A 24,184-nucleotide genomic window follows, 5' to 3' on the forward strand; every position below is an offset into this window, starting at 1 on the left:
GCAGAAGAGAATGGATGGATGTATTAATATAAAAATGATTTTGGAAATTACCAATACTGTTAACTTAAGACAGCTGTAGCATAAACCTTACATTGGGTGGTGGTCTAATACATTTGTTTAACACTGTCTGGTTTAGTGTAAGCAAATTCCACCCTAGTGGCAATAATAAAAGATGGCACCAATCTAAGCTCGTCTTTCTTTGGCCCCAAAGTCAGTATTATTATACTTCAACCCTGTAACTAAATATTAGACTGTATTTACACAAATTCTGCTTAAAAAGGCAAATATCCTCCCAGATGTTGAGCTTCTAAGTAACGGCCACCTGCTGCCTTTAATCCGCTGCGCTTGCCTCCTGTATTTAACTCTGTCTTTAATAAAAAGGTGTCATAGCAGTGTGACGCAGTTATCCCCCTTAATCTTCAAGACAGCTGTCTGGATTTAGGCAGTGATGATCATAATCCCATTTGGCACCTTGAGGGGCTCGACAGAGCAAACACAAGACAGAGACACAAGCTCCACAGAAGTTTACCGACCAATCGCAGGAGATACAAGAATTTAAACTTTGTTGATCAGGATGGGGAATACTAAGAGCAGCGCTTTGTCGAAGGAGCTCCTGGAAGAGCTGAAGTCCAACACCAAATACACAGAGGCTGAACTGTGCACCTGGTATCAGTCCTTCCTCAAGGAGTGTCCCAGCGGGAGGATCAGCAAGCAGCAGTTCGAGGGCATCTATGCCAGCTTCTTCCCAGACGCGGACCCCACTGCGTATGCGCGGCATGTTTTCAGGAGTTTTGACACTAATGCAGACGGAACTTTGGACTTTAAGGAGTACATCGTCGCTCTGCACCTCACCTCCGGGGGAAAGACTCTGCAGAAGCTGGAGTGGGCCTTTGGCCTCTATGATGTGGACGGAAATGGAACCATCAGCAAAAATGAAATCCAAGAGATTGTTAGGGTACCTATACTTTATACTGATTTTATCTGTTCTGAATACACTAAAATTACATGAGTAAACTGAATTCGTGTTACATTCATCTATTGATTAATCACGATTCCTACTGTAAATGTGTAAATGGACCTTTGATGATTTCAATTTTAAGCCACAGCCTCCTCCAAATTATTCCACTTACAGTTACTCACAGAAAATGTAATATTCTGACGAATATTTGATTAAATTCATCATGAATGATTGGTTACACCTATAAATTGTGCTTACTCCCCTGCAGTCAATATTCAACATGATTCCTGCTGAAGCACAGAAGAAGCTCCCCGAGGATGAAAACACGCCGGAGAAAAGGGCTGAAAAAATCTGGGCGTTTTTCGGAAAGAAGGAGAACGGTAAACCACACTTTATTAACTCTCATCTCGTTATCTACTACACCTTCACAAGGCACAAGCATTTTGTTGACGCTTCTTTTTTTGGTTTTCTGCAGATAAAATCTCAGAGGGAGAGTTCATTCAGGGCGTGATGGACAACAAGGATATTCTACGCTTGATACAATACGATGAACCTCAGAAAATCAAAGACAAGCTGAAAGAGAAGAAGCAGTAGAGTACAGGCTAAAAACAGAGCAGAAACAAAACTCACGTGGTTCTAAGACTGATTTTTGTGGCTATATTTTAACCGCTTTAACCACATTTCTCGTTTTTTATTGTAATTAATCATGTTCATGTTCTTTCTGGTAAACTAGTTAAAAAGTGTTTCATTTTTTGTCATTGCAAGTAATAAGTAAATAAGGAAATTAGGCACATTTGATAAAATAAAATAAAATAGAAGCTGAACAACTGTGCAATGGATCCATTTTAAACAGTGTAACCGCACAGGTTAGAACAGGGATGGCAGCGTGAATGTTGATGAATGTTGGGAGTCAAAACAGTGTTCACGTTTAATTAACCAGAATCAATTTCTTCACATTTTTACTTGTGTTGCAATAAATGTTATTAATAACTCCTTTGTGGATTCATATTCACACTTCACAAAGTCATCCATAGGCTGGACTGGACGTTTTTTGGCGTGTCCGTTTTGGTTTAGATGTTGTACTTTGTGTAAACGAGCTGATTACATGCAGTTAAATATTTAAATCACACAATTTACAATGGTCAGCGCACGAGTTTGTTCCTTATTTTAGTTTGTTCAGTTTTGTTCAAATATGTTTTGTACGTTTTTTTGTGTAGTCGTGGCAGTGAACACATTAACTCATCATTGGTGTAAATGTTCTTTTTTGTGTACGTGAACATGAAAACCTGTCTGTAAAGGTGTACAGGGGAACAACTTGTTTAAGTCATTTCTTGTGTTATGTGTTGTGCTTTTTACACGAGGACGCGGTAATGTCCACCTAGGACACCTCGGCTGTGTCCTCGACTCTGACCTTTTTAACAAGCAGTGTGTTTGAAATATGCATTTTAAACACACTTTCCACTTGGAATTTGTTTTAACTGATATATTTGTAGTGTTTGCAGTTTGAAAGATTCACTAAGCCTCAGGACTTTTACACACTGACTGTAGTTTATATACAACTTCATTTTGGATTATCTTTACACATATATTTGCTCTGGTTTGGTTTCCAATTAAACTTAGTTTGGTTTCTGTATTTTAATTCTTAAATGTTTATATTTTAATTACATTTATATTATCTGGATTTTTATAGGACAATTTATTGAACAGGAGACCACGAGGACAATGAGAAAGTCGACTATTTGATGAGAAATAAATCCAGATTATCACACTGGCATAGAATAGAATCATATTTTAATAGGGGTCTCTTCCACCCCCTTGCCCCCAGCCACTAGACACACCACTGATTTTTATATTAAGCAGGTGGAAAATACAAATGAGGACAGAATTATTAGCCCCCTATGAAAATTCCTATTTTTAAAGGTAATTTGGAGAGGCAAGGAATTTGCCAAAGCTTTCCCAAACATCCTACTGTTTGTAGGATGACTTTGTATACAGAAACAATATTATTTCACATTAACTACCCCCCGATGATAACAGTCACTGTGTATCGTTTTTCATTTTCTGCAGTCTGTTGTTTTAGTTGGCTGATTTGATGGTCTTCTGTCACAAACTTTGGACTTCATCCCACAGATTTTCAGTGGGATTCAAGTCAGGGCTTTGTGACATAATCAGCGTCACTCTGACCAAAGAGCTATAGTTTCATATAATCTTTCTCCAGGTTGTCCTCAACATGCCTCAGTCTGGCTTGAATGTGCCTCTTCTGCAGAATTTTTCTTGGTCCACAGCCTCTGAGTGCATTTCTGTGCAGGCTTCTAGTGATTGTCTTTTCTGTGAATACACGTCCCTACTTGGCTAACTCCTTCACTATTGTCTTGGCAGTTGTCCTGGGGTCAGTTTTGTTCACTTCCTACCTCCGGCAGGCTTGTTCTGCACTGTGTGGCTCTCTTTGAATATCTTAATACTTCTCACTCCAGTTCTTGAAATGCTGTGATAACTTTGGATATCCATCTCCTGCTTTGCCTAAACTGATTTCTTTTGTTTTTAGAATGATACTTTCTCAAGTGACAGCTCAAACCCTTGCTGAAGTTTTTATACTGTGTAAATTGGAAGATAACACCTAGTTTTAGCTTGTTTTACAAGCACAGTAATAAAAAGGTCAGTTTTTCAGGGCGCTAATATTATTGACCTTTAAGGTTTTTCATTTTTTCTGGAATAATTCGATTGTTGTTTCCAAATAGAAATCATTTATTTGTTCTAAGGAAGACTATTATGATTAAAAATGGAGGAATCCCTTGCTCTGTTAACAAGCACTTGGGGAAAAGAGATCACTTTTGATGACAGGAATATCCAGGCTGGTGATAGTCACGTCCTCTAACATGTATACCTAAAAACTCAGTTTCCTGACTCTGCAGTGTTATGAGCCATCCTGACCCTCAGTGTTTGCATGCCAGCCTTTTATTGACGGCCAATTTACTCTCTAATACATCTGGCAGCTCTCCAGCATGTTTTTTCATGCTTGGATTCATTCATTAGATTGAAAGCAAGAAAGTCGGGATGAGAGCTCCTTATGAAGGGAATTAGGCTCAGGTTAACAATCCTTCTGTATCAGCCAATCCTATTAGGAGCTGAAGGTCAGTTGAGACACACAGCCTCCTCACACAGTTAGGATAATGTGGGCTTGGCACAGAGAACGATACACTGCTCCAATATGCTCCTCCGCATAGATCATTTTCTTCCCGCGGTCCAACCTGAATCCATTAGTATATTTTACTTTTAGTTTAACTTTTCTTAGTTAGGCTCAGTGAAAGTATCAACGATAAACAAGAAGACAGTTTGTGTTTAAAGTGAAACACAATCCCCTTTTTATGCTAATTAAGAAAGCTTCAGGTACATTTTAGCCATATATTTCAATTTGTGATTAATGCTTAAACCTCCCTTGTTGTTGACTGCCATCTATCTTTTATGGTATTGTGTCACAAGGACACCCAGTGATCTCTAAATACAACACACAGAGCTCTGAAACTCCCAAACTAAATTTAAAGGAAAGGATAGTCATCTGCTATTCCTCTGGTTTGGACCCAGGAACTGTTAAACCAGTCCAGACCCTTTTTACTCGTTTTTTGGTCGACTTCCTGAGGGAAATGTGCCAACCGTGGTATAAAAGAGAGGAGGGGGTATTTGGGAGGTGTATCAGATACTGGGATACTGGGTGTATCAGGGTAACTTCAAGGTTAACCACATTATTTATTTACATCTGTTGCCTGCAAATTAAAACAAGTTTATTGACTATAAGCAATAATACACCACGCTAGAGCAGGGCACCTTGTATCAAATTTGCAGGCAGCAGATGGCCGCCCCTCCCTGAACCTGTTTCTGCCGGAGGTTTCTTCCTGTTGAAAGGGAGTTTTTCCTTTCCACTGTTGCCAAAGTGCTTACTTATAGGGGGTCACCTGATTGTTGGGGTTCTCCCTGTTTTCTCTGTATTATTGTAGGGTCTTTATGTTACCTTACAATATAAAGAAACATCAGGGACCTGTTGTTGTGTTGCCATATAAATAAAATTGAACTGACACATTACATTTGCAGTTTAACACAATAGATAAAGGACTGCTGTACAGTCAGTTAATATAGAATCTAGCTGTTATTTAACTGTTATTTCCTGAAGTGGGATGAGGTATGACTATATAGACAGCGTTTACCTTTCAGTCTGCCTATGGTAGCTTTTTGCCCAGGATCTAAGGTTGGGACAGCGGGCACAGGAATGTGATCAGCTCTCCTGCTCTAAGGAACACTGGCTGGTCTTGTCCATGCCACAAAGCTGAGACACCATAACGTCTTTGTGTGTCATGGGGTGCACCAGCTTGGCACTGCTCATCTCGCGGTGCAAAAGGAAGGAATCTGTTGTTGCAGTGTCCAGGAAGTGCAGCAAGATGATCCTCTGCAGGGAGCAGTGTTTCTGTGGGTGGAGTAGTGCAGAATGAGCTGATCTGACAGGTCAGCTCCACCCATATCTTTGTTGTAGGCCATGATTGGTTTGCGAGATGGAATGCCTCTCACAGCTCAGGATCCATCTTCATCCTTCACCTGTCTCTGCACGGTCTCACCTGAAAGTGTAGGATTGATGGTGGAGCACACAGGCACCTCCCATGTGTCCATCTGAGCATTTGCCCTTCCTCTGGGACATCCTTTTCTGTGCTCCCTGCAGGTGCCACATGCTCCAAACTTCAGGCCGGCCTGGTCCATGAACAGTTTGGGACTGATGTAAAATATGGCACCCAGTGGCAAGACAGGATGGGTACATAAGGTTCATGACCACATCATAAGACACCTCAACCTCAGTTGCAGTTTTAATCTTGCTAGTGTTTATCTTGAAGCTAATAGTGTAGCCACTGCTTGATTCAGCCAATAAAATCCCTGATTTAGTTGGCTTGGCCTTCATAGTGTGAAACCAGTTTTTGCCTCTTTTTTTGCTTTTTTTTACCCCCATCCTTTTATCTGTGCCATCATTTCCTGGCATTATTTGAGGTTTAAAGCTGTTTTAGAAACTTGCAAAATGCGAGTATCTGGGGGCTCGTTAATTTAGCCTAAGTTGAATAAAATCACTGGTTCGTGTGTCTATGGGTTCTAGACTTTGGTACTTCAGCCTAACAGTGGCCTCCTTCACTTGTGTGACCATCTGGGCCTTATATTCATTCTTCCAGTGAACAAGTACTGAATGCAAGTTCAACACCTGGAATCAACTCCAGATCTCGTATCAGTTTAATTCAGAATAATGAGGGAACAGATCTCATATGCTCGTCAAACTTGTCAGCTGTTCAGTTTAGTTAGAGCAGAGGTGTGAAACATAAGGTCGGAGGGCCTCCAGTTTGGAAACTTTTCCAGCCTTGGAAAATGTGAAGTAGGACCTAAATGTTGGACTTATAAAGTATTTTTTCAATAAGTATTCCAGCGTTTTTTTTAATGATAAAGATATTCATTTTCATTTTTCATAGTCATTCATGTTACAAAACACAGATAAGTAATTAAATGACAGAAAATTTCCTGTTTTGTCACTACTATAACTTTTCTTTTCTTTTTTACAACGGGTCAACAGTACTTAAAAATAGGACAATTTCTGTAAATTAACAAACAAAAATAATTTTTTGTAATTACAGGACGGCCTGGGCAAAGAGCTACCAGAACATTCTCTGTAATTTTACACATTTAATTCTTGTAATTTATGACCAAAGACTTGTGGCAGCATTTCTCTGTTATGCAGAAAAAACGAGATGTACTCCTGAAAATACACTAAGATATGTCAGGGTTAAGAGTGTGGTTTACATATTTACACAGGGGAGGATCCCTGATCTGGTCCACAGAGGGCTATATAACTTTCACATTGCTGCTTTTTATAAAAAGCATCTGTAATTCCCAAACAGTTCATGCTAGATGTCTGGAAAACCTCGTGAATTAAAGCTGATATTGATTGTGCCATTGTTCACAAATGTAATTCAGGTGTAAAATGTAAAAAAAACCCCCCCGTAATAATCATATTTGGATTCATTACATGAAAATCCGTAAGAAACACTTGAGCAGTGTTATGAGCTGCAGGTTCAACATAAAACATGTTCACCAGGTTTATGAGTTTTAATTTTTTTATTCACATCAATCAGATCTTAAATGAAACATCTTGCAGATGTAACTGCCCGTTTCTAAATCCCCAGCCCCCCCCGGCAGAGTTACATGACAACACGCTGTGGCATTCAATTTTCAAAGAGGAGATTTATTTTGGACACCGCATTCCTCACTACACTGTCGGGACAGAGGTCACCTGTGATCCAACATTCTTAAAAACATCGGGAAAATCGGATTAAACTCACGTTAATGAAAACAGTCACCACAGAAGGGCAGTTAACTCAACCGTTATGTCATCGTGGATTCTGGTCAAGAACATTTAGTTGGAACATAATAACTCGTCACACTTAGTGCACAACATTGAGACACACTGATAAAAACCGCTACAACAAAGACACTATTTCAAACCTACACATGAAGCCGTTCGGGGGGGGGGGGTCAAAGCAAAGTCTGAATGTGCTGCAGGGAACGAATGGTCAGTGTTTTTCATAAGGCAGCTAAGCATTTCTTTACTTTTTCACAACTTTTTTGAGTGCCTGGCAGCTGGATTAAAATCTTTATTATTTAACTTTGTCCTTCTGGGAACATAGAAAAGAAAAATTATTCCAAAACAAACAACAAAATGTAAAGACAGCGACAGACAAACACATATGTAAACACGGACACGTAGTCTACATGCAGTCTCTGATATCTCTATCACTTTGCACTTCCCGCTGCATGTCGACCCTTAAAGATCTTCTCTGTGCATTTACCAAAAAAGTGAAACAGACGATGCTGAACAGTGCAAACATCGAGCCAGTATGTACAAATGTACACCGATGCAGAGAAGAATAAATCAAGGACATTCCAGGTATATAACCGTTAGGCACTAAAAGGTGTTTCAGTGTAATTTGGACCACCTTTTCCTCCTCCGCGCTGATCCAAAATAGACCCTGGCCTAAATCTTGGGACTCCGTCTTGGGACTTGTGCTGAGTGTAATCAAATCCCGATTGCAAAATGCTTGGAAAAGTTGAGGTTTCTGGATATTTATGCTGTACACTTTCCCTTTTTTAAGTGGGAAAAAGCTCCAAAATTATGGATAGGGAATACCTTGTTTAACTTCAATAAACTACACCGAAACAACCATCATGGTTCCACAGAGTGTGCAGCTCTCCACGTACAGTGAAAGCAATATATTCAAAACATGCATTTCCACCAAAATGGACCAGCAAATTATGAAAATATATCATTCCAAGATCTCAGTATGCTTCAGTATCCAAAATAATATCAATAATCAGACCTTTTTTTTTTGTTTGATTTACTCAGACTGGAAAAGTGTTGGCTGACGCTTAACTGAACAATTCAAAATACGTACATTTTTTTAATAATCTCAACTTTACAACAGGTAAACAGCAGAATATGTTAAATGGCATTCAGTAAGCTAATGTGGATTATGATGGGGTTTAAATTTAGAAGGAACATGCTGGTACTTGGGTCCGTTACTGTTAGCTGGACCGTTTTCCTCCTCACTGTTCCACTCAGAGAGAGGATGAGCAGACCTCAGGGGTCTGAACATGCACCGTCCCCGGATCAGTGTCATCAAGTGTTCCTGGATTCTGTGGGTGTGTTTTAATACTGAAGACAGGACAGCTGATCCCAGGTCAGGCCAGGACGAGCTATATGTCCATATCCACAGGCCGAACATCACCGGTTTTGTTCTCCTTCACCCACAGCTCTCGGTCTTTGGCTGGATCCACATTCTGCAGGAGCTGGTCGACGGGCTCAACCATCTGGAAAGATATTAACAGTAATGTGACCCCATAAAACTTCAGTCTTCACTCAAAGTTAAACACCTAAAGGTCAGGTGCACAGGAGGTGCTGAGCGGTCAGTTGGTTGGGTAATCTGCCCAAAAAGCCCAAAAGAGTTTGGTAACAAACTAAACCACAAACTTTAGTGACATTTTTTATATAACAACATGCAAAATCAATCACTTTGTCCCAAATGACCGCTTCACAATGAGCTGATTTTTTTTCAGCCCCTCAAACTGCACCGGAGGAGGTCGAAATGCAGCGTTTTTGAGCCCTCATAACCCCACAAGTACAGGAGATATCCACATGAAATATTCAGGACTGAAAATCAGGAAGCACATCACCCAGTGTCACAAATATTAGCACATTTTTGTTGAGTCTGTGTGGCCTGGATGTCATAATGTAGGTAAGAAGGAGACCTTATTTTGAGCAGCCACATGACGCACCTGGTGACATGAGGCGTTTAAGTTTACCCAACATGCACCTTTTGAAGTTTTCTCTTGCAAATGATCAGAAAACAAACATTCAGGAGAACAGAGCTTCTTTTCCTGTTTCTCTAATTCTCTTTATAAGGAGCTCTTATTCTCAGAGACGTTAACCAGTGCAGTTTGTTCAAACTGTGATCCCAAGAATGATTCTAGGAACAAATCATGCTGTACAAAGATGAGATTTTGGACATTTGGAGCAACTCAAAAATGCAAGAACAAGTCCAAGAGTGGAATCCACCTTTTTCCAGGTGGGATTCATGTCCTTGGACTTCACACTCGGCTGCAAAAAGCAAAGAATGTAAGCCTGAGGTTTAATCGCTCAATCAAGCCAACAGAAATGCAACATGAGGCCGAGACCATGGTCATGAAATTTTGTTTATACATGTGATTAAAGGATGTCTGAATGACAGGGAGACAGGTGAACATCCAAGGAGCAGAGGTAGTAAAAGCAGATTATTAACTAACTTGGATCAACCATCCAAAGCAACAGAGGTGAAGAGGAGAGTGCAGGCAGGGTGAAGAAGGTGGAGGTGAGTGTCAGGGGTGATCCGTAACAGACGGATAGCAGCAAGACTGAAAGAGAAGCTGCTATGGTGTATGGTTTAGAGATGATGGCACTGGCAAAAAGACAGGAGGTGGAGCTGAAGATATTAAGATCTAAACTGGGAGTGAGCAGGACAAAGGATGATGAATATGGAGGACAAGAAAAAGAAGAAGAACTAATGATGTGAAACAGAGATTTTAACTCAGAATACTGTGAGTCTTCCATAAAGTGTGTGTGCTAACAGAGGCTAAACCAGAGCATGAGATTACCGTGGCATACGGCTGCAAACTCCCATCTATATTCATTAGTCGGGTTCATTGAGCTTCAGTGTTGCTGCACATATAAAATCTTCCTTTATACAGACGAAAACAAAAAGTGAGCAATCCAGATGTAAAAGCCGTGTGACTTGAACTGTCCTATATTTTGCTTGCAGATGATTGTATTGGTTTCATCTCTGGTGCGTCTGTCACCTCTGCGGTATTCATGTTGTCAGCTTTCACGCAGAGAGGCGCCCTCGTTACGGAAGCTTCCTACAGCGCTGACAGAAAACGTCTCATCACATTCAAAGGCCTTTGGCCCTAAACGAGCAGAACGTCTGGGCGGGTTTCTCCGAGGATCTGAGAGATCTCAGCCGGCGCGCTGCATCAAAGGCTGACGCGGGATCGCCCAGGGCTCACTGTGTCACAGCACCTACGCTCACCAGCTCAACAGGCAGGCAAGTCGCATCACAGCAGTGAAACCACTGCTGACTGTTTACTCGGACCCTTAATGCGCTGATTAGCTGATTATTCAGTCTGTTGTTACATTTATCATAACTAAAAAATCTCAAAGTTAAACTTTGTTAATGTTTGTTTTAGCCAATAAAAAGATATCACTTCAGTTATTTGTTTTCTGCAAAATGAGATTGTCAAGCATACCAACACTGTCACCGTCTGACATCAGACTGCTACTGAATGGGGTCAAGTCGGCAATTACATGTAATCTGTTACTGATAACACACTAATTAACTGTGATGTCGACATAGGCAGAAATCCACATTTAACTACTAAATGTGAGCTCAGCAAACTTCCTGGTCTATAGGAATGTAACCAGAATAAAACCAGCTGGTGGCAGCTGACCGGCAAAGACTGATTCACTGATGGTAACATGTTGGTTATCTGTCTGCATTTATACATTAAACTCAACTATTTGAAAAGCTACAACAATCTCTGAGTGTGACTGCAGTCAGTCCAAGTCAGATTGAGACTGTTTGCAGAACGGCTGCCTCCTATCAGGAGACCTGTGCCTGGTGATCTAAAGATGTTGCGAGTGTGCAACACCCTCAAGCTCCAGGAAATCATTTACTCACCAAAACTGAACATAGCATTGTCATGGTGTTCAGTGTTGGTTTCTCGTTGAGCTGATTTAATGTAAGTTTGCTTTGCTAACGTTATTCCAGGATGGCGGTGCATGAGATGAGCCTTCTGGTTCATACCATTCCCATATCACCACACACATCGCGATGCTATGCTGTATCGATTTGTTTCCCACACCTCAATCGTTTGGTTCAGAAAATGCAGAGAAGTTGCCAGGTGGCCTCTTCACATATTATAATTTATCATACACGAAAAAAAAGGGACACGTCCCCTTGAGATGCTAGATTTTGGATTTTTCCCCCTACTTTTGCCACAGAAATTATTTATATATCATATTAGTACTACTTTTGATACTTACACCCTCGTTAAGGCACTGGCTTGGTTCTGTAGGTCAGAGGTGTGACATGGGTTACCCCAAATACTTCCATCAAACTAAGCCCAAAGAAAACTGCAATGTGTGATCTGTTTTGGGTGGATTAACTAGCCAATATTTTCACTCTGGCTCTAAATAAAAAAAGTTAACAATGTTGTGAGTCTATAAGAAGCAAATCAACTCCAATCAGTATTAAAACCAACTGTTTTAAGGATAATGCGATACTACAAATTAATAGAATGTAGCTAAAGCAGGGATTTAAAAGATGTTTTCCAAAGTCTGACACCAAAGGCTCTCTCCAACAGTCTCTGCTTGGATCTGGAAAAAAGGGAACTGCAGTGTTACCGTGGAATCAATTAGGGACACTAGCTTCTGGCTCCGAAGTTAACATATTTGAGTCACCGCGTGAGTTCACCACAAGTAGGTGATGAACTCAATACACCAAGGCTTCAAAACCGGTGTGTGGGTACATCCATCATTTACAAGCCATCTACAATCTTAAGGGTGAGATTTCTGTTTTCATCTGTGAATATGAAATGAGTACACAACATCACAGTGGCTTTGGAGACAGATTTAGAGTTCTTGTGATCAAAAAACAGCAGGAAACACAGAATTAACAGTTACCAGGAAAACTGAGCGAGAAACTAAGGTGAAGTAAGTAAAAAATAAGGTGAGAAAAATGCTCTGCAGATTACACAAAGACTAGAAACCTTCAAAGACAGAAGCAGAAACTACTACTAAGACAAAACCACTACAAAAAAAAGAACAAAGATAGGACACAAAATGACAACAGAAGCCAAAATAATACCACAAAAAAGTGCTAAAACTGCCACAAACACACAAAACAATCCGAGAGCCTCATTCTCAGCTGGGGAGCCCATTTTTCAACACAACAAAGTACAGGAGATACAAACTCACACTCTGGTTGAACATGTCTGTTTCATGCCGTAGGGTCGTATACTGTCGTAGATGCTGCTGAATCCACTCGATCCGCTCCACCTCCAGTTTCTCCAGCTCCTACACGGAAAAGGGAAGACAAATGTCCCACTTAGTAAGACAGACAGCCAATAACCGCTGTGTATTAATGACATCACGTAGATTATCAGTCCTTCATTAATGAGCAGAGATCCCACCACTGAATATGTCGAAATAAAAATCCAGCTTTTGCTCTTTTCTCTGACCTCATATATACAACTGCAGTTTCTTTCAACACAAGCTTAACTTTCACATTTGAATAGAATATTAACAGTATTTAGGAAATATTATATCTTTCAGAGGTTATAAATATGATTTAAAACCAGATAAATAATATTTTTTAGAATATTATTCATTAGTTCATTAGTGTAGATGTTTAATACTCTGTAATGTGTGGCTATAACGGTTAAATGGATGTTTATAATATTTCTCAGTGGGCTGGAGGGGAGTCTTTAGATTATTTTGTTTTAAGAAGATAATAAAACAATTCCTGAAGCGATAAGGACATAAAACCTACGATGAACTTACAGGATAGTGTTGTTGTTTTTATTAAAGTCTAATTACAGAACCTAATTGTACTTATTTGTGATTTTCCTGTACAGTATACACTACACAGTATAAAGTGTCACAGCTCAGACCTAGATGAGAGGAATCATATTTTGTAGGACACGTCTGTTTAGGTCATTTTGGCTCATGAATCACACACAGCTGTTTACCATGCTGGTTGTCACCATTTCTTCAAACCACTTGGACTGGGTTTGGTTGTAGAGGTCCACACAGCGCATCAGGTCATCTCCTGGAAGAAACAGAGAGCAACACGATGAGAAGGACAGCTGATGGTATTTTATTTTGTTTCAGCTCTGAGTCCAGGATTGTAGATCTGCTGGTTAACACCTGCTGCAAGGCCTGTAACGATCAGCAGAGGGCGCTCAGGAATCAGCATTCAGCGAGTGCCGCGCCATCACGGATGAATCCCAGCTTCACGTCGACCTGTACTATAAATGTTTAGCACCTTTCAAGACGATATAAACATTTAATGAACGGTTTACATCACACTGCACTTCAGCTATAAGCAGTTGTAAGGACATTTCAAGTGTTTAGAGGCAGCTTTGTTTTACTGTGATTGGAACGTCTAATTGTGGGTGTCCACAGAAGAAATCCTAAATTTCAGGAGATATTTTGTTGTTGTATCTGTATATTCTGGCTGTGGACAGCTTTTTGGCTTCATGGTACTTGTTAAAAGTTTTTTCCTTGACTAAATGATACGATAGTGAAGCAGCTTGTTCAAATTTTTGTTTATTTGCCGTCTCCTTTATGTAGACCACAATGACTGTGACTAGGTTTTATGGGGCATACAACAGTATTAATCAGCATGCTTCATCAGTAATGCTTTATATAAACAATCACTTTAATAATAAAAGTCTTCTTACAAATCTGGACCCAAGGGTACCGAATGACCAAAGTAAGATATATTTTTTCCCTTTTAAATTTGTGTTTAATAAATAATCAAAATGTAAATAACAGTATAGTATTAAATTATAATTATATGGCCATTCAATATAAATCTGTCAAATCTAATAAAAGATGCATTGACCCAGAAGGAATCATGGCTAAATGATGAGCCTGGATGTCAAACAGTAGGTAAATAAAACTCTTACATGATATGTGTGAATGTGTGTGTGAATGGGTGGATGACTGGATATGTAAAGCGCTTTGGGGTCCTTAGGGACTATTAAAGCGCTATATAAATACAGGCCATTTACCATAACTCGAGCAGCCACCTCTCCATCATGCGATACGATCCCTTTATAGTTTAACCAAAATGTAGTTTTCTGATGTGACGTATCAGGAACAGATATTCAGGTACCGATGGTGGTTCCTGTTCCTCTACTGATGGTTGTGGTTTTTAACAGAGCTTAAAATGTGTTTTTCAGCCCTGAAAACAAAATGTAAATATCTTCTGTAGATATGTGCTGGAACAAAGGGCCATACTTGAACCTGCCCTCGAGTACCTTGAGGTCCTGTAACTGAAACATTCACAGGATGAAGGTGAAGTTTTACATGACTTCTTCGTTTCCTCCTCTCAGATGATTCAAGTGAAGAATTGAAAGAAACTGAACATTTTATTTGTTTTTTTATTACAGAAATACTGTATTTTTATAGTAAATTGATAAAACTGCTTTGATGTTGCTATGTTTGTGTTTTGTTTGTGCTATATTGTATTTCATCAGCACTGTGGTTTTTAGTAGTTCAAACTCAGTTCTTAGACAGTTACCTTTATATGAGGCTGTAAACAGGATTTCCAATACACGCTAAACATCGACAGTTAAAACATGCACGTAGCTTCTGGCTCTGAAAAATGAAGACGACACACAAGTGCCTCTAACCTGTATTCTATTTGATAGCCACTAGGGGGCGAAGCCTGTGAACACAAAAGGATTTCTGGTCCTCTAGAAGTGTACGGGACTAGTGATGTGTCGGTCGGAAATGAAATGGCTCTTAGAGCCGGATCTTTGACGTGAACGACGCGAGCCGGCTCCTTATCGCGAGTCGTGGTTTTTTTTTCTTTCTTTCTCTCACCCTCTCTCTCGCACTTTTTTCCGCTTTACTCCGCACGCGAGCCTTGTGCTTTGCTGGGCAGAGGGGGGAGGGGCGGTAGTTACACTCGCAGTAGCACATGAACAGAGCGGGAGGGAGAGAGAGAGAAAGAGAGCCAGGGACAACAACGTCACATTAGAAAGGTATAGTAATCATCCACAACTATTTTCAGTTGCGGATGATAAAGGATTCAGAAAGTTTATTCATGCAGGCCCATATGACAGAGAATGTGCATCTTCTTTTTGTTTTCATATTTTAATTTATATTTAATTGTGTTGTGGTTTGCAGTGTTTTGTGTTGTTTCACTTTAAATTGGTTTAAAAGGAAAAAGCTGAAAATTTAAATAGTTAAAAGTTGAACTGTGACTAGTTGGTTTTTGTATTATATGATTTATTTATTATATTTTATCTGGAGTGAATAAATAAAAGTATATTTACGGTGGCCCCTAGAGACAAAGCACGTAAAAACTCCAAAACACAAGCCAGCAAGTACCAACGACCTGATTTGGTGTGTGGTAGTAACAGGTAAATGAACTTTTTTTTTTAAAATTATTTGAATATATATGAGTGCTTGTGTATAAATGCACAAACCATACACATATGCTTTCAATTGTGTAATTTAAGTGATCTAGATAGCTCTGTTTTGGAAGTTCAGTTAACTCTGGGAATGTGTGTTGGAGTTTGTACGTGCTTTGTCTCTAGGGGCCACCACATATATTTATATATAAACATATATAAATAAAACCACTTTTTTTTTACATTAGTAATTCCTTTTGTGTATAATTTTATATTATTGTTAATAATAAATTAATTAAAGCAACAAAACAACCTGAAGAGCTGGTTCAGAGCCGAAAGAGCCGGTTCTCTAAAAAGAGCCAGAAATCCCATCACTATACGGGACCTCTCTAAACACTTTCCTGATGATATTATGGGTTCAGTCACTTGTTTCATTGGGTAACGACTTGTGATTGAAAAGTCATTAGCCAATGAGCACGCAGTCTGTCCCTCGCTCATCACACTGAGTTTGAAAGATGTTGAAAATGCTCTTCTAAGGTTTCAAAACCGGACTCCAAAAAGCAGTGGGCGACATCACTGTAGCTACTGTCAATGATCCTAAACATCCTTTTGATGTAGTCTCTCATTCCAGTTTCTTTACTGCTGACCAAAGATGGCAGGGAGTTTAAGCTTCCTTACACTGAGATAGGAAAAGAGAAAAACCACAGATGCTTATTAAAATTCCTTCAGCGCAGGTAAAATGGGTAAAACACCTCCCTGTGTTTGGCAGCGAGTGTTATTTGGCCCAACTTTAAGGTAGCAGCAGCACAAAGCTGACATCAATCACCTGAGCCTCGTGAGCGTTATTGATTAGTGTTGTGAACCGTGACTAATCTACTGAGGGGCGGACAGAAAGATTAGTTCCTGCAGAGCGTTTCCTCTCCAGAGGAGAAATATGGAGGGAAACTATTACAACAGGATCTTTTCTTATTAGGATGCCAAACATAGAGTTTCTTCTCTTTGGCGAGAAAACCCCGACATCATAACAACAGTACATCCACACAGTCTGCAGAATATTTAACACATGGCTGATATTTTAGTTTAAGCCTTCCACGCTGCAGATGGATATGGAAGATGAAAAATACATAAAAAATATAATAAATCAATATTTATTAATTAATTAATGTACTTTACAGTAACAGTTTTATTTCTGCACATATTTAATGTTTAATGTGAATGTTGCTCTGCTTTTTATTCATTTATTTAATTATTTGTTAAATTTAATCAATTTGTTCCTTTTTTGTTTTTCTCAAATTTAAAATGATTTTTTTTAAATTAATTAACAAGTTAACTGTTTCATAAAACGCTATTATTTTTGCAGTTACATTTATCTTAATGAATTCATCCATTTTTAATTTTTGCATTTATTTCTGTATTTAATATTCATTTTCTAATACAACAATTTATCCGGTATTTGAATTAGTTAACAAAACATTTATTCTTTCATCACACATATTTATTTATTTTTTTATTTCTGGAGGTAATTCTATTGAATTTTTATATCTATTTCAGTTTTTTTAAAACTTATTTCTAAAACACTTTTTAGACAACTGAAATACTTTTTAGAAAAGTTATTTTAAAAATACTTTAAAAACGTTATTTATCTATAATGCAACATTCATTTATTTATGTAATGAATTTACATCTGTTAACGTGTTTATGAATTTTTATGTACAGGGAGTGCAGAATTATTAGGCAAATGAGTATTTTGTCCACATCATCCTCTTCATGCATGTTGTCTTACTCCAAGCTGTATAGGCTCGAAAGCCTACTACCAATTAAGCATATTAGGTGATGTGCAGCTCTGTAATGAGAAGGGGTGTGGTCTAATGACATCAACACCCTATATCAGGTGTGCATAATTATTAGGCAACTTCCTTTCCTTTGGCAAAATGGGTCAAAAGAAGGACTTGACAGGCTCAGAAAAGTCAAAAATAGTGAGATATCTTGCAGAGGGATGCAGCAGTCTTAAAATTGCAAAGCTTCTGAAGCGTGATCATCGAACAATCAAGCGTTTCATTCAAAATAGTCAACAGGGTCGCAAGAAACGTGTGGAAAAACCAAGGCGCAAAATAACTGCCCATGAACTGAGAAAAGTCAAGCGTGCAGCTGCCAAGATGCCACTTGCCACCAGTTTGGCCATATTTCAGAGCTGCAACATCACTGGAGTGCCCAAAAGCACAAGGTGTGCAATACTCAGAGACATGGCCAAGGTAAGAAAGGCTGAAAGACGACCACCACTGAACAAGACACACAAGCTGAAACGTCAAGACTGGGCCAAGAAATATCTCAAGACTGATTTTTCTAAGGTTTTATGGACTGATGAAATGAGAGTGAGTCTTGATGGGCCAGATGGATGGGCCCGTGGCTGGATTGGTAAAGGGCAGAGAGCTCCAGTCCGACTCAGACGCCAGCAAGTTGGAGGTGGAGTACTGGTTTGGGCTGGTATCATCAAAGATGAGCTTGTGGGGCCTTTTCGGGTTGAGGATGGAGTCAAGCTCAACTCCCAGTCCTACTGCCAGTTTCTGGAAGACCCCTTCTTCAAGCAGTGGTACAGGAAGAAGTCTGCATCCTTCAAGAAACACATGATTTTCATGCAGGACAATGCTCCATCACACGCGTCCAAGTACTCCACAGCGTGGCTGGCAAGAAAGGGTATAAAAGAAGAAAAACTAATGACATGGCCTCCTTGTTCACCTGATCTGAACCCCATTGAGAACCTGTGGTCCATCATCAAATGTGAGATTTACAAGGAGGGAAAACAGTACACCTCTCTGAACAGTGTCTGAGAGGCTGTGGTTGCTGCTGCACGCAATGTTGATGGTGAACAGATCAAAACACTGACAGAATCCATGGATGGCAGGCTTTTGAGTGTCCTTGCAAAGAAAGGTGGCTATATTGGTCGCTGATTTGTTTTTGTTTTGTTTTTGAATGTCAGAAATGTATATTTGTGAATGTGGAGATGTTATATTGGTTTCACTGGGAAAAATAAATAATTGAAATGGGTATATATTTGTTTTTTGTTAAGTTGCCTAATAATTATGCACAGTAATAGTCACCTGCACACACAGATATCCCCCTAAAATAGCTAAAACTAAAAACAAACTAAAAACTACTTCCAAAAACATTCAGCTTTGATATTAATGAGTTTTTTGGGTTCATTGAGAACATGGTTGTTGTTCAATAATAAAATTATTCCTCAAAAATACAACTTGCCTAATAATTCTGCACTCCCTGTATTTTAATTTGAATTTCTACATTTAATTCTGTATTTATTTATTTATTTATTATTGTAAAATCACCAATTCATTTTTTAAGTAATTTATTTATTTTACTTAAGTGATAGAACCCTAACTGTAAAGAAATGTTGACCAAGCTTAGAAAGTTATTATGCAAACAATAACATGACAATGACGTCTGAAAAGGATATAAAGGCACACACTGTTGTGATGTTACAGGACTAAATATTCGACTTCCTGTCCACGCGTAAGTGCAGTACTTGAGTTTTTGAAAGTTTTAGTCTTCAATGACATAAACAGACGTTTACATGTGTGAGCGAAATGTCAAAAGGCATAAAAAAGGTAAGTTTTCTAAAGTACCCAAGTACACTTGGACAGGGTCATACGGTTACCAGCTGATGTGCTCAGTAAGCAGCTGCTAACTACAGCTGATAATGATGATACAGCCAGTGGTTCTCCAGTAATACTGACACTACATGTTGTGGAGTAATCAGTTTTATGTGACAGTAGCTACACAAATGTGTGAGTGTGCAAACTTTAGACTGCTACTGTAAGTTTGACTTCCCTGTGCAGTACAAAGCTACAGCCAGGTGGGCTTAGCTTAGCATAAACTGTAGAAAAAGTGGTACGGTAACAATAAGGCTGATTTCCATCTTCTTCTTTCTTTAAACAAAAACAGGTTTACTGTCCAAAATGTCAAACTACTCCTTCACCCCAAGAACAACAAGGGGAACTAAAAACACTTACAAACCTCTTTGATCGTTTCCAAAACTTCATTTTCCTGTTCTTTTGTCCAGCTGTCTCAGATTCCTGTAAACTTCCCCCCCTCACATACAATTCCCTGAATTTTCCATTTATTATTTGACGACTGTACTTTTGTGAAACTTTGTCCTCTGACCTGCTTGTGTGGATTTCCTCCGGGCCTTCTTTATGTCCTCCTCTGTCTTATTGCTGAGTTTAATCTCCAGCTGCTGGGTCTTCACCTCCAGATCCTTCTGCCTGTCTGCCAGGGCTTTACGTGCCTGCGACGCACACAGAAACAATGAGTCATTCGTGGTAATCCTCAGATTTACTGTACCTACATCTACTACTACAGTCATTACAGTCTTTTCATGCTGGCTTCTGACATCCGTACTGCGATCCTGGTCTCATCCTTTAATCTTCTTCTAATCCATACCATTGAGTCTTTCCTCTTATTCTGTACATAGGCAACTCTCCAAGGTTGTGCTGTGATTGTGTTTGAAATGTAAACACAGAATAATATAATAAGGGCGATGTGAGCCAAAACAGCCCATTTTAAACCTGAGACATTGAGCAGCAGATATTTCTTTTCAGTTTTATCAGGGTGAAGACAGAAATACCAAAAAATAAAGCATAAGGCAGATATTAATAATGTGGTATAGTATAATACACAGTAAATCTGAGGACTGTTTAAGAGCTGAAGGTAAAAATCTAAAGAAAACTGAAAATAGAAACGCATGTAAAAAGTTGAATATAATTCATTAAAGTGTCTAGAGGGAAAGAACTTAATAAGTCCATCCATAAATCCACCCATCTCAGTCCAGATCACAAGGACAGCAGCCTAAGTAGTAATGCCCAGACCTCCATCTCCACGGATCCTCTAGCTCTTCTGGGGGATACCAAAGTGTTCCCAGGCCAGCCAAGAAATCTCTGGGTCTGCCCCAGGGCCTCCTCCTGATAGGACATGTCTGGAACATCTCACCCAGAAGGTGCCCAGAAGGCATCCTAACAATCTGAACTCGCTCATTTCGATGTGGAGGAAGAGTAGCGGCTCTACTCTGAGGCTGTCCTGGATGACTGCGCTTTCACGCACAGCTCTCTCTTCACCACGATGGACCGGTGCAACGTCTGCATCACTGCAAATGCAGCGGGTAATGAAATTTACCCTTTTCATACCGAAAACCACGGCCTCAGACTTTGAGATGCAATTCTCTTTCCAGCTGCTTCACACTGGTCTGCAAACAGCCCAATGTGAGCAGGAGGTCAAAGCTCGGCGATCTGCAAAAAGCAGTGACGAGATCCCGAGGTCATCGAACGCGCCTCCCTCAATCCATCTGCTGCTAGAAATCCTGTCCACAAAAATTCTGAACAGCATCAGGACAGCCTTGGTCGTGGAGTCCAACAGCATCGAGAGGATAAAGAGCTGGTCCAGTGTTTCAGGACAATTGGCACATCGTTCTTCTTGAATCCAAAGTTTGACTAATGGGTCCTCTCCAGCACCCTGGCATAAACTGTAATGGGGAGGCTAAAGTTCACCAATCCAGAGGCACTGTCCTGACTTCCACACAGTATTGCTGAGGCGTCAACCACAATAGCCCCACAACATCCAGAGCTTTCAGAAACTCAGAGCATCGGAGTGAACTTCATCCACCCTGCCACTGACACCAGACTCTGCCTCCACCACAGAAGGCATGTCATTGGGACTAAAGAGAAGCATTCCTTCCAAGACCTGACTATGTCCTAAGCTAAGGTCAGCTGAACTCCTTCCCCAGCGTACACAGTGTGGACAGGAAGCTGCTTAACCCTCCTGAGTCGCCTCATGAACCAACCGAAACAGGGTTATGTTATTTTGCTGAATAACTACGATGCAGTAAAAATAAAAACAGAATAAAAATGGCTTGCTAAAAGTAGGGAATATGTGTGGCACTAATAAGACGATCTTAATGGAAACAGCAAAAGACTCCCTAGATCTCTAGTAGAAATGACGGTGCATGAACAAATGCCAACAAAGCGAGGTTGTTGGCTCTGCTTCTAGCTCTTCTGGCAGTGAAAACACAGTGTTCACATATTGCTGCCACCCACCACAACATGCCACAAAAATAAAAGTGAAAAGCAGAAAAAAAATGATCTGTGCAAGACAGAATCCGCATCCATTCATGAGCTGATACAGCAAGTGGGAAGCAGCAACAAAACACTGACTGCCATGAAGGGCCGAGCGTAGGAGGTACCGGAGCTGCTATCATTATGTCATCACTCTGATCCAAACAAACACTCGTCTGCGCGAAGCTTTACTCCATGTTTTGTGTGCATGTCAGCGACGACATCTCCACGCACCTTCTCCACGCTGGCGTAGCGGCTGGCCAGCTGCTTCCTGAGGTCGGCGATGTGATGGTCGTACTTCTTCAGGTCCTTCTTGAAGTTGTCACCCCTGAAGGTCAGCAAGGGCTTCTCTACCTCCGTGTGGAGCTGTGAAAACAAAGCAGCCAGATATCAGTAATGTGCAGTGTGCTTTAAGAGCTTTCTGGTGTTCCTAATGCTTTGCTCTCTCATTTTTAGTATAATGCAGTCTAATACAAAACCACCCACCCATGCACAAAATCAGAAATAAATCTAAAGACTTACTTTAAGCTTTACTCAGCTATACAGCAATTATGGCAGAGCTGCTTTAGGTGCCCCTCCCTGAGTCCGGTTCTGCTTCAGGGTTCTTCCTGTTAAAAGAGTTTCTCCTTCCCTCTGTCACCAAGTGCTTGCTCAAAGAGGGTCATTTGATTGCTGGGGGTTTCTCTCTATTATTATAGAGTCTTTACCTTACAGTCCTTGAGGAACTGCTGAATTCAACTGAATTAAATTGAAGTTAAATTAAAGCTTGAGTTCATGTTGAAACTGAGGTTAAAGCAGAATTTTGAAAAGTGGATATACAAGAACTAGAATCTTCAATCTACCAACAACACTCATAGGTGTGGTTAATTTTACCTGTGATGTAAATCTGGACAAAATTTATTATTCCAAAGAGTGGTCCTTGGGTTTACTTCATCTATATGAGTAAGATCCACTCCTGATCCTCACAGGTTGGCAGCTGGATTGGTGTCAGTAATGTGGGTGTTCTGCACGACACCCCTCAGCTATGGGCATGAGTTGTGAGTGACTGAAAGAATAAAACCGTGGATACAAACAGCGGAAACTAGTTTCCTCCATTGGGTGGCTAGGCTCCGTGTTGAAAAGGGCTACCTGAGGTCCTCTGTGCATCTGATCACGATGCCTCCTTCGTGTCTTTCTTTGGAGGTTTTTTGTCAAAGCAAAAGGAGAATCTCTGGTTCAGCAACAACTAGCTGGAGAGATTATATATCTCATCTGGAGCACATCGTGCAAAAGCATCTGGAATACACTGCTTAGCCTGCTGCCAGTATAACCCAACTTTGGACAAGTGGAAGAAAATAGATGGATTTTATCAGTCTAGAAGAAAACATTTAGTCTCCAAGAGCGGCTCTAGTGGTATAAAGCTAACCCAACGTTTACGATTGTTACCGTGTCTTTTATACTAGTGGTGGGCGGATCGATCCAAATATCGATAGTATCGATCCCAAGTCGGGATCAGTATCGGATCGATACTAGCCTGGTTAGATCGATTCTTTACTTTGAGTTCTGCTTGTTTGCTATGCTGTGCTTTCGGCAAAAACGAAACAGCCAGGTCGCTGGACTAGTCGCTCCTGTGTCAGCGGAGAGCAGGCACACTTTGCTCCCCCCGCCCCCCCTCTCTTATGTTTCGGTGTTGCACTGACACGTCACGTGACTTAGACACTTTGGGGGTTATTAAGTTGTTTACATATTAATTATATTTTTACCAATTGTTTTTGTTGTTGAGAATTTTAATTGTAATTTTCGTATTATAGTTTATCAACACTATTTGTTTTAATTTGTTTACTGGTTTGCGTGCACTTAAGATTAAAAAAAAAGAAAGAAAAAAAAAAGATCGCCACCACGGCAGACCCGATGGCATTTTCATGCTTCGTGCATCATTTATTCTTACAATAATCACACGGTTGCTGTAACAGTACATTCAACGGCTGCAGCGGGAGAGCTGCAGCCGTACACATCACCACTACCAAACCTGCAGCGGCATCGCAGAACACGCCCTGCCACATACCCCCATCGCCCACTTCACCCCACCCCGCGAGCAGGCGAGGGAATCGGCCCGGACCATCGGCGCCCCATGCCCCGGCCCAGCGACGGGGAAGTGTCCACTCTGGCAGTCGCCCGTGCCTCCAGCGGAGGCCTGATGGCCACCCATATGGCAAGCAGAGGCGGCGGAGCAGGAGTGGAAGTGAGCCGGGGCTCAGAGGCAGCTGGGCAGACGGCCGGCACGCAGGACCATGCAGCCTGCGTGCTGAAGCGGACAGCATGCCGCCCTCAGGCAGGACCCCCGCGCACCTCGACCTCCATCTCCAGCTTGGCAGGT

The 24,184-nt window shown here is 40.5% G+C and overlaps 2 protein-coding genes across 7 annotated transcripts in view; one reads left to right on the plus strand and one right to left on the minus strand.

Moving 5' to 3' along the window:
• The first annotated feature begins 36 nt into the window (after positions 1 to 36).
• rcvrna (recoverin a) lies at positions 37 to 2,269 on the plus strand. Its single transcript, XM_003442594.5, has 3 exons — positions 37 to 955; positions 1,227 to 1,338; positions 1,434 to 2,269. Exons 1-3 carry the CDS (start codon positions 575 to 577, stop codon positions 1,550 to 1,552), a joined length of 612 nt encoding a protein of 203 aa, XP_003442642.1. The 5' UTR covers positions 37 to 574; the 3' UTR covers positions 1,553 to 2,269.
• A 4,809-nt stretch (positions 2,270 to 7,078) lies between these two features.
• gas7a (growth arrest-specific 7a) overlaps positions 7,079 to 24,184 on the minus strand; it is a 54,123-nt gene continuing 37,017 nt past the window's right edge. For all 6 annotated transcript variants that reach the window (XM_005469045.4, XM_005469046.4, XM_025906446.1 and 3 more), the window contains 5 exons: positions 22,063 to 22,194; positions 19,886 to 20,009; positions 13,313 to 13,392; positions 12,540 to 12,638; positions 7,079 to 8,842 (listed from right to left, as the gene is read on the minus strand). In XM_005469045.4, the coding sequence (XP_005469102.1) occupies positions 8,729 to 8,842; positions 12,540 to 12,638; positions 13,313 to 13,392; positions 19,886 to 20,009; positions 22,063 to 22,194 (549 nt within the window). In that variant the 3' untranslated portion in view covers positions 7,079 to 8,728. The remainder of the gene's footprint in view (positions 8,843 to 12,539; positions 12,639 to 13,312; positions 13,393 to 19,885; positions 20,010 to 22,062; positions 22,195 to 24,184) is intronic.

This window comes from Oreochromis niloticus, linkage group LG4 (assembly GCF_001858045.2).
Source record: "Oreochromis niloticus isolate F11D_XX linkage group LG4, O_niloticus_UMD_NMBU, whole genome shotgun sequence".
Classification (NCBI taxonomy): domain Eukaryota; kingdom Metazoa; phylum Chordata; class Actinopteri; order Cichliformes; family Cichlidae; genus Oreochromis; species Oreochromis niloticus.

Bases quoted from the DNA above. Each gene is read 5' to 3' on its own strand.
- rcvrna (XM_003442594.5), top strand. From the start codon at position 575: ATGGGGAATACTAAGAGCAGCGCTTTGTCGAAGGAGCTCCTGGAAGAG. The intron at 956-1,226 runs GTACCTATACTT...ACTCCCCTGCAG, and splicing joins AAATCCAAGAGATTGTTAGG to TCAATATTCAACATGATTCC. The intron at 1,339-1,433 runs GTAAACCACACT...GGTTTTCTGCAG, and splicing joins TTTCGGAAAGAAGGAGAACG to ATAAAATCTCAGAGGGAGAG.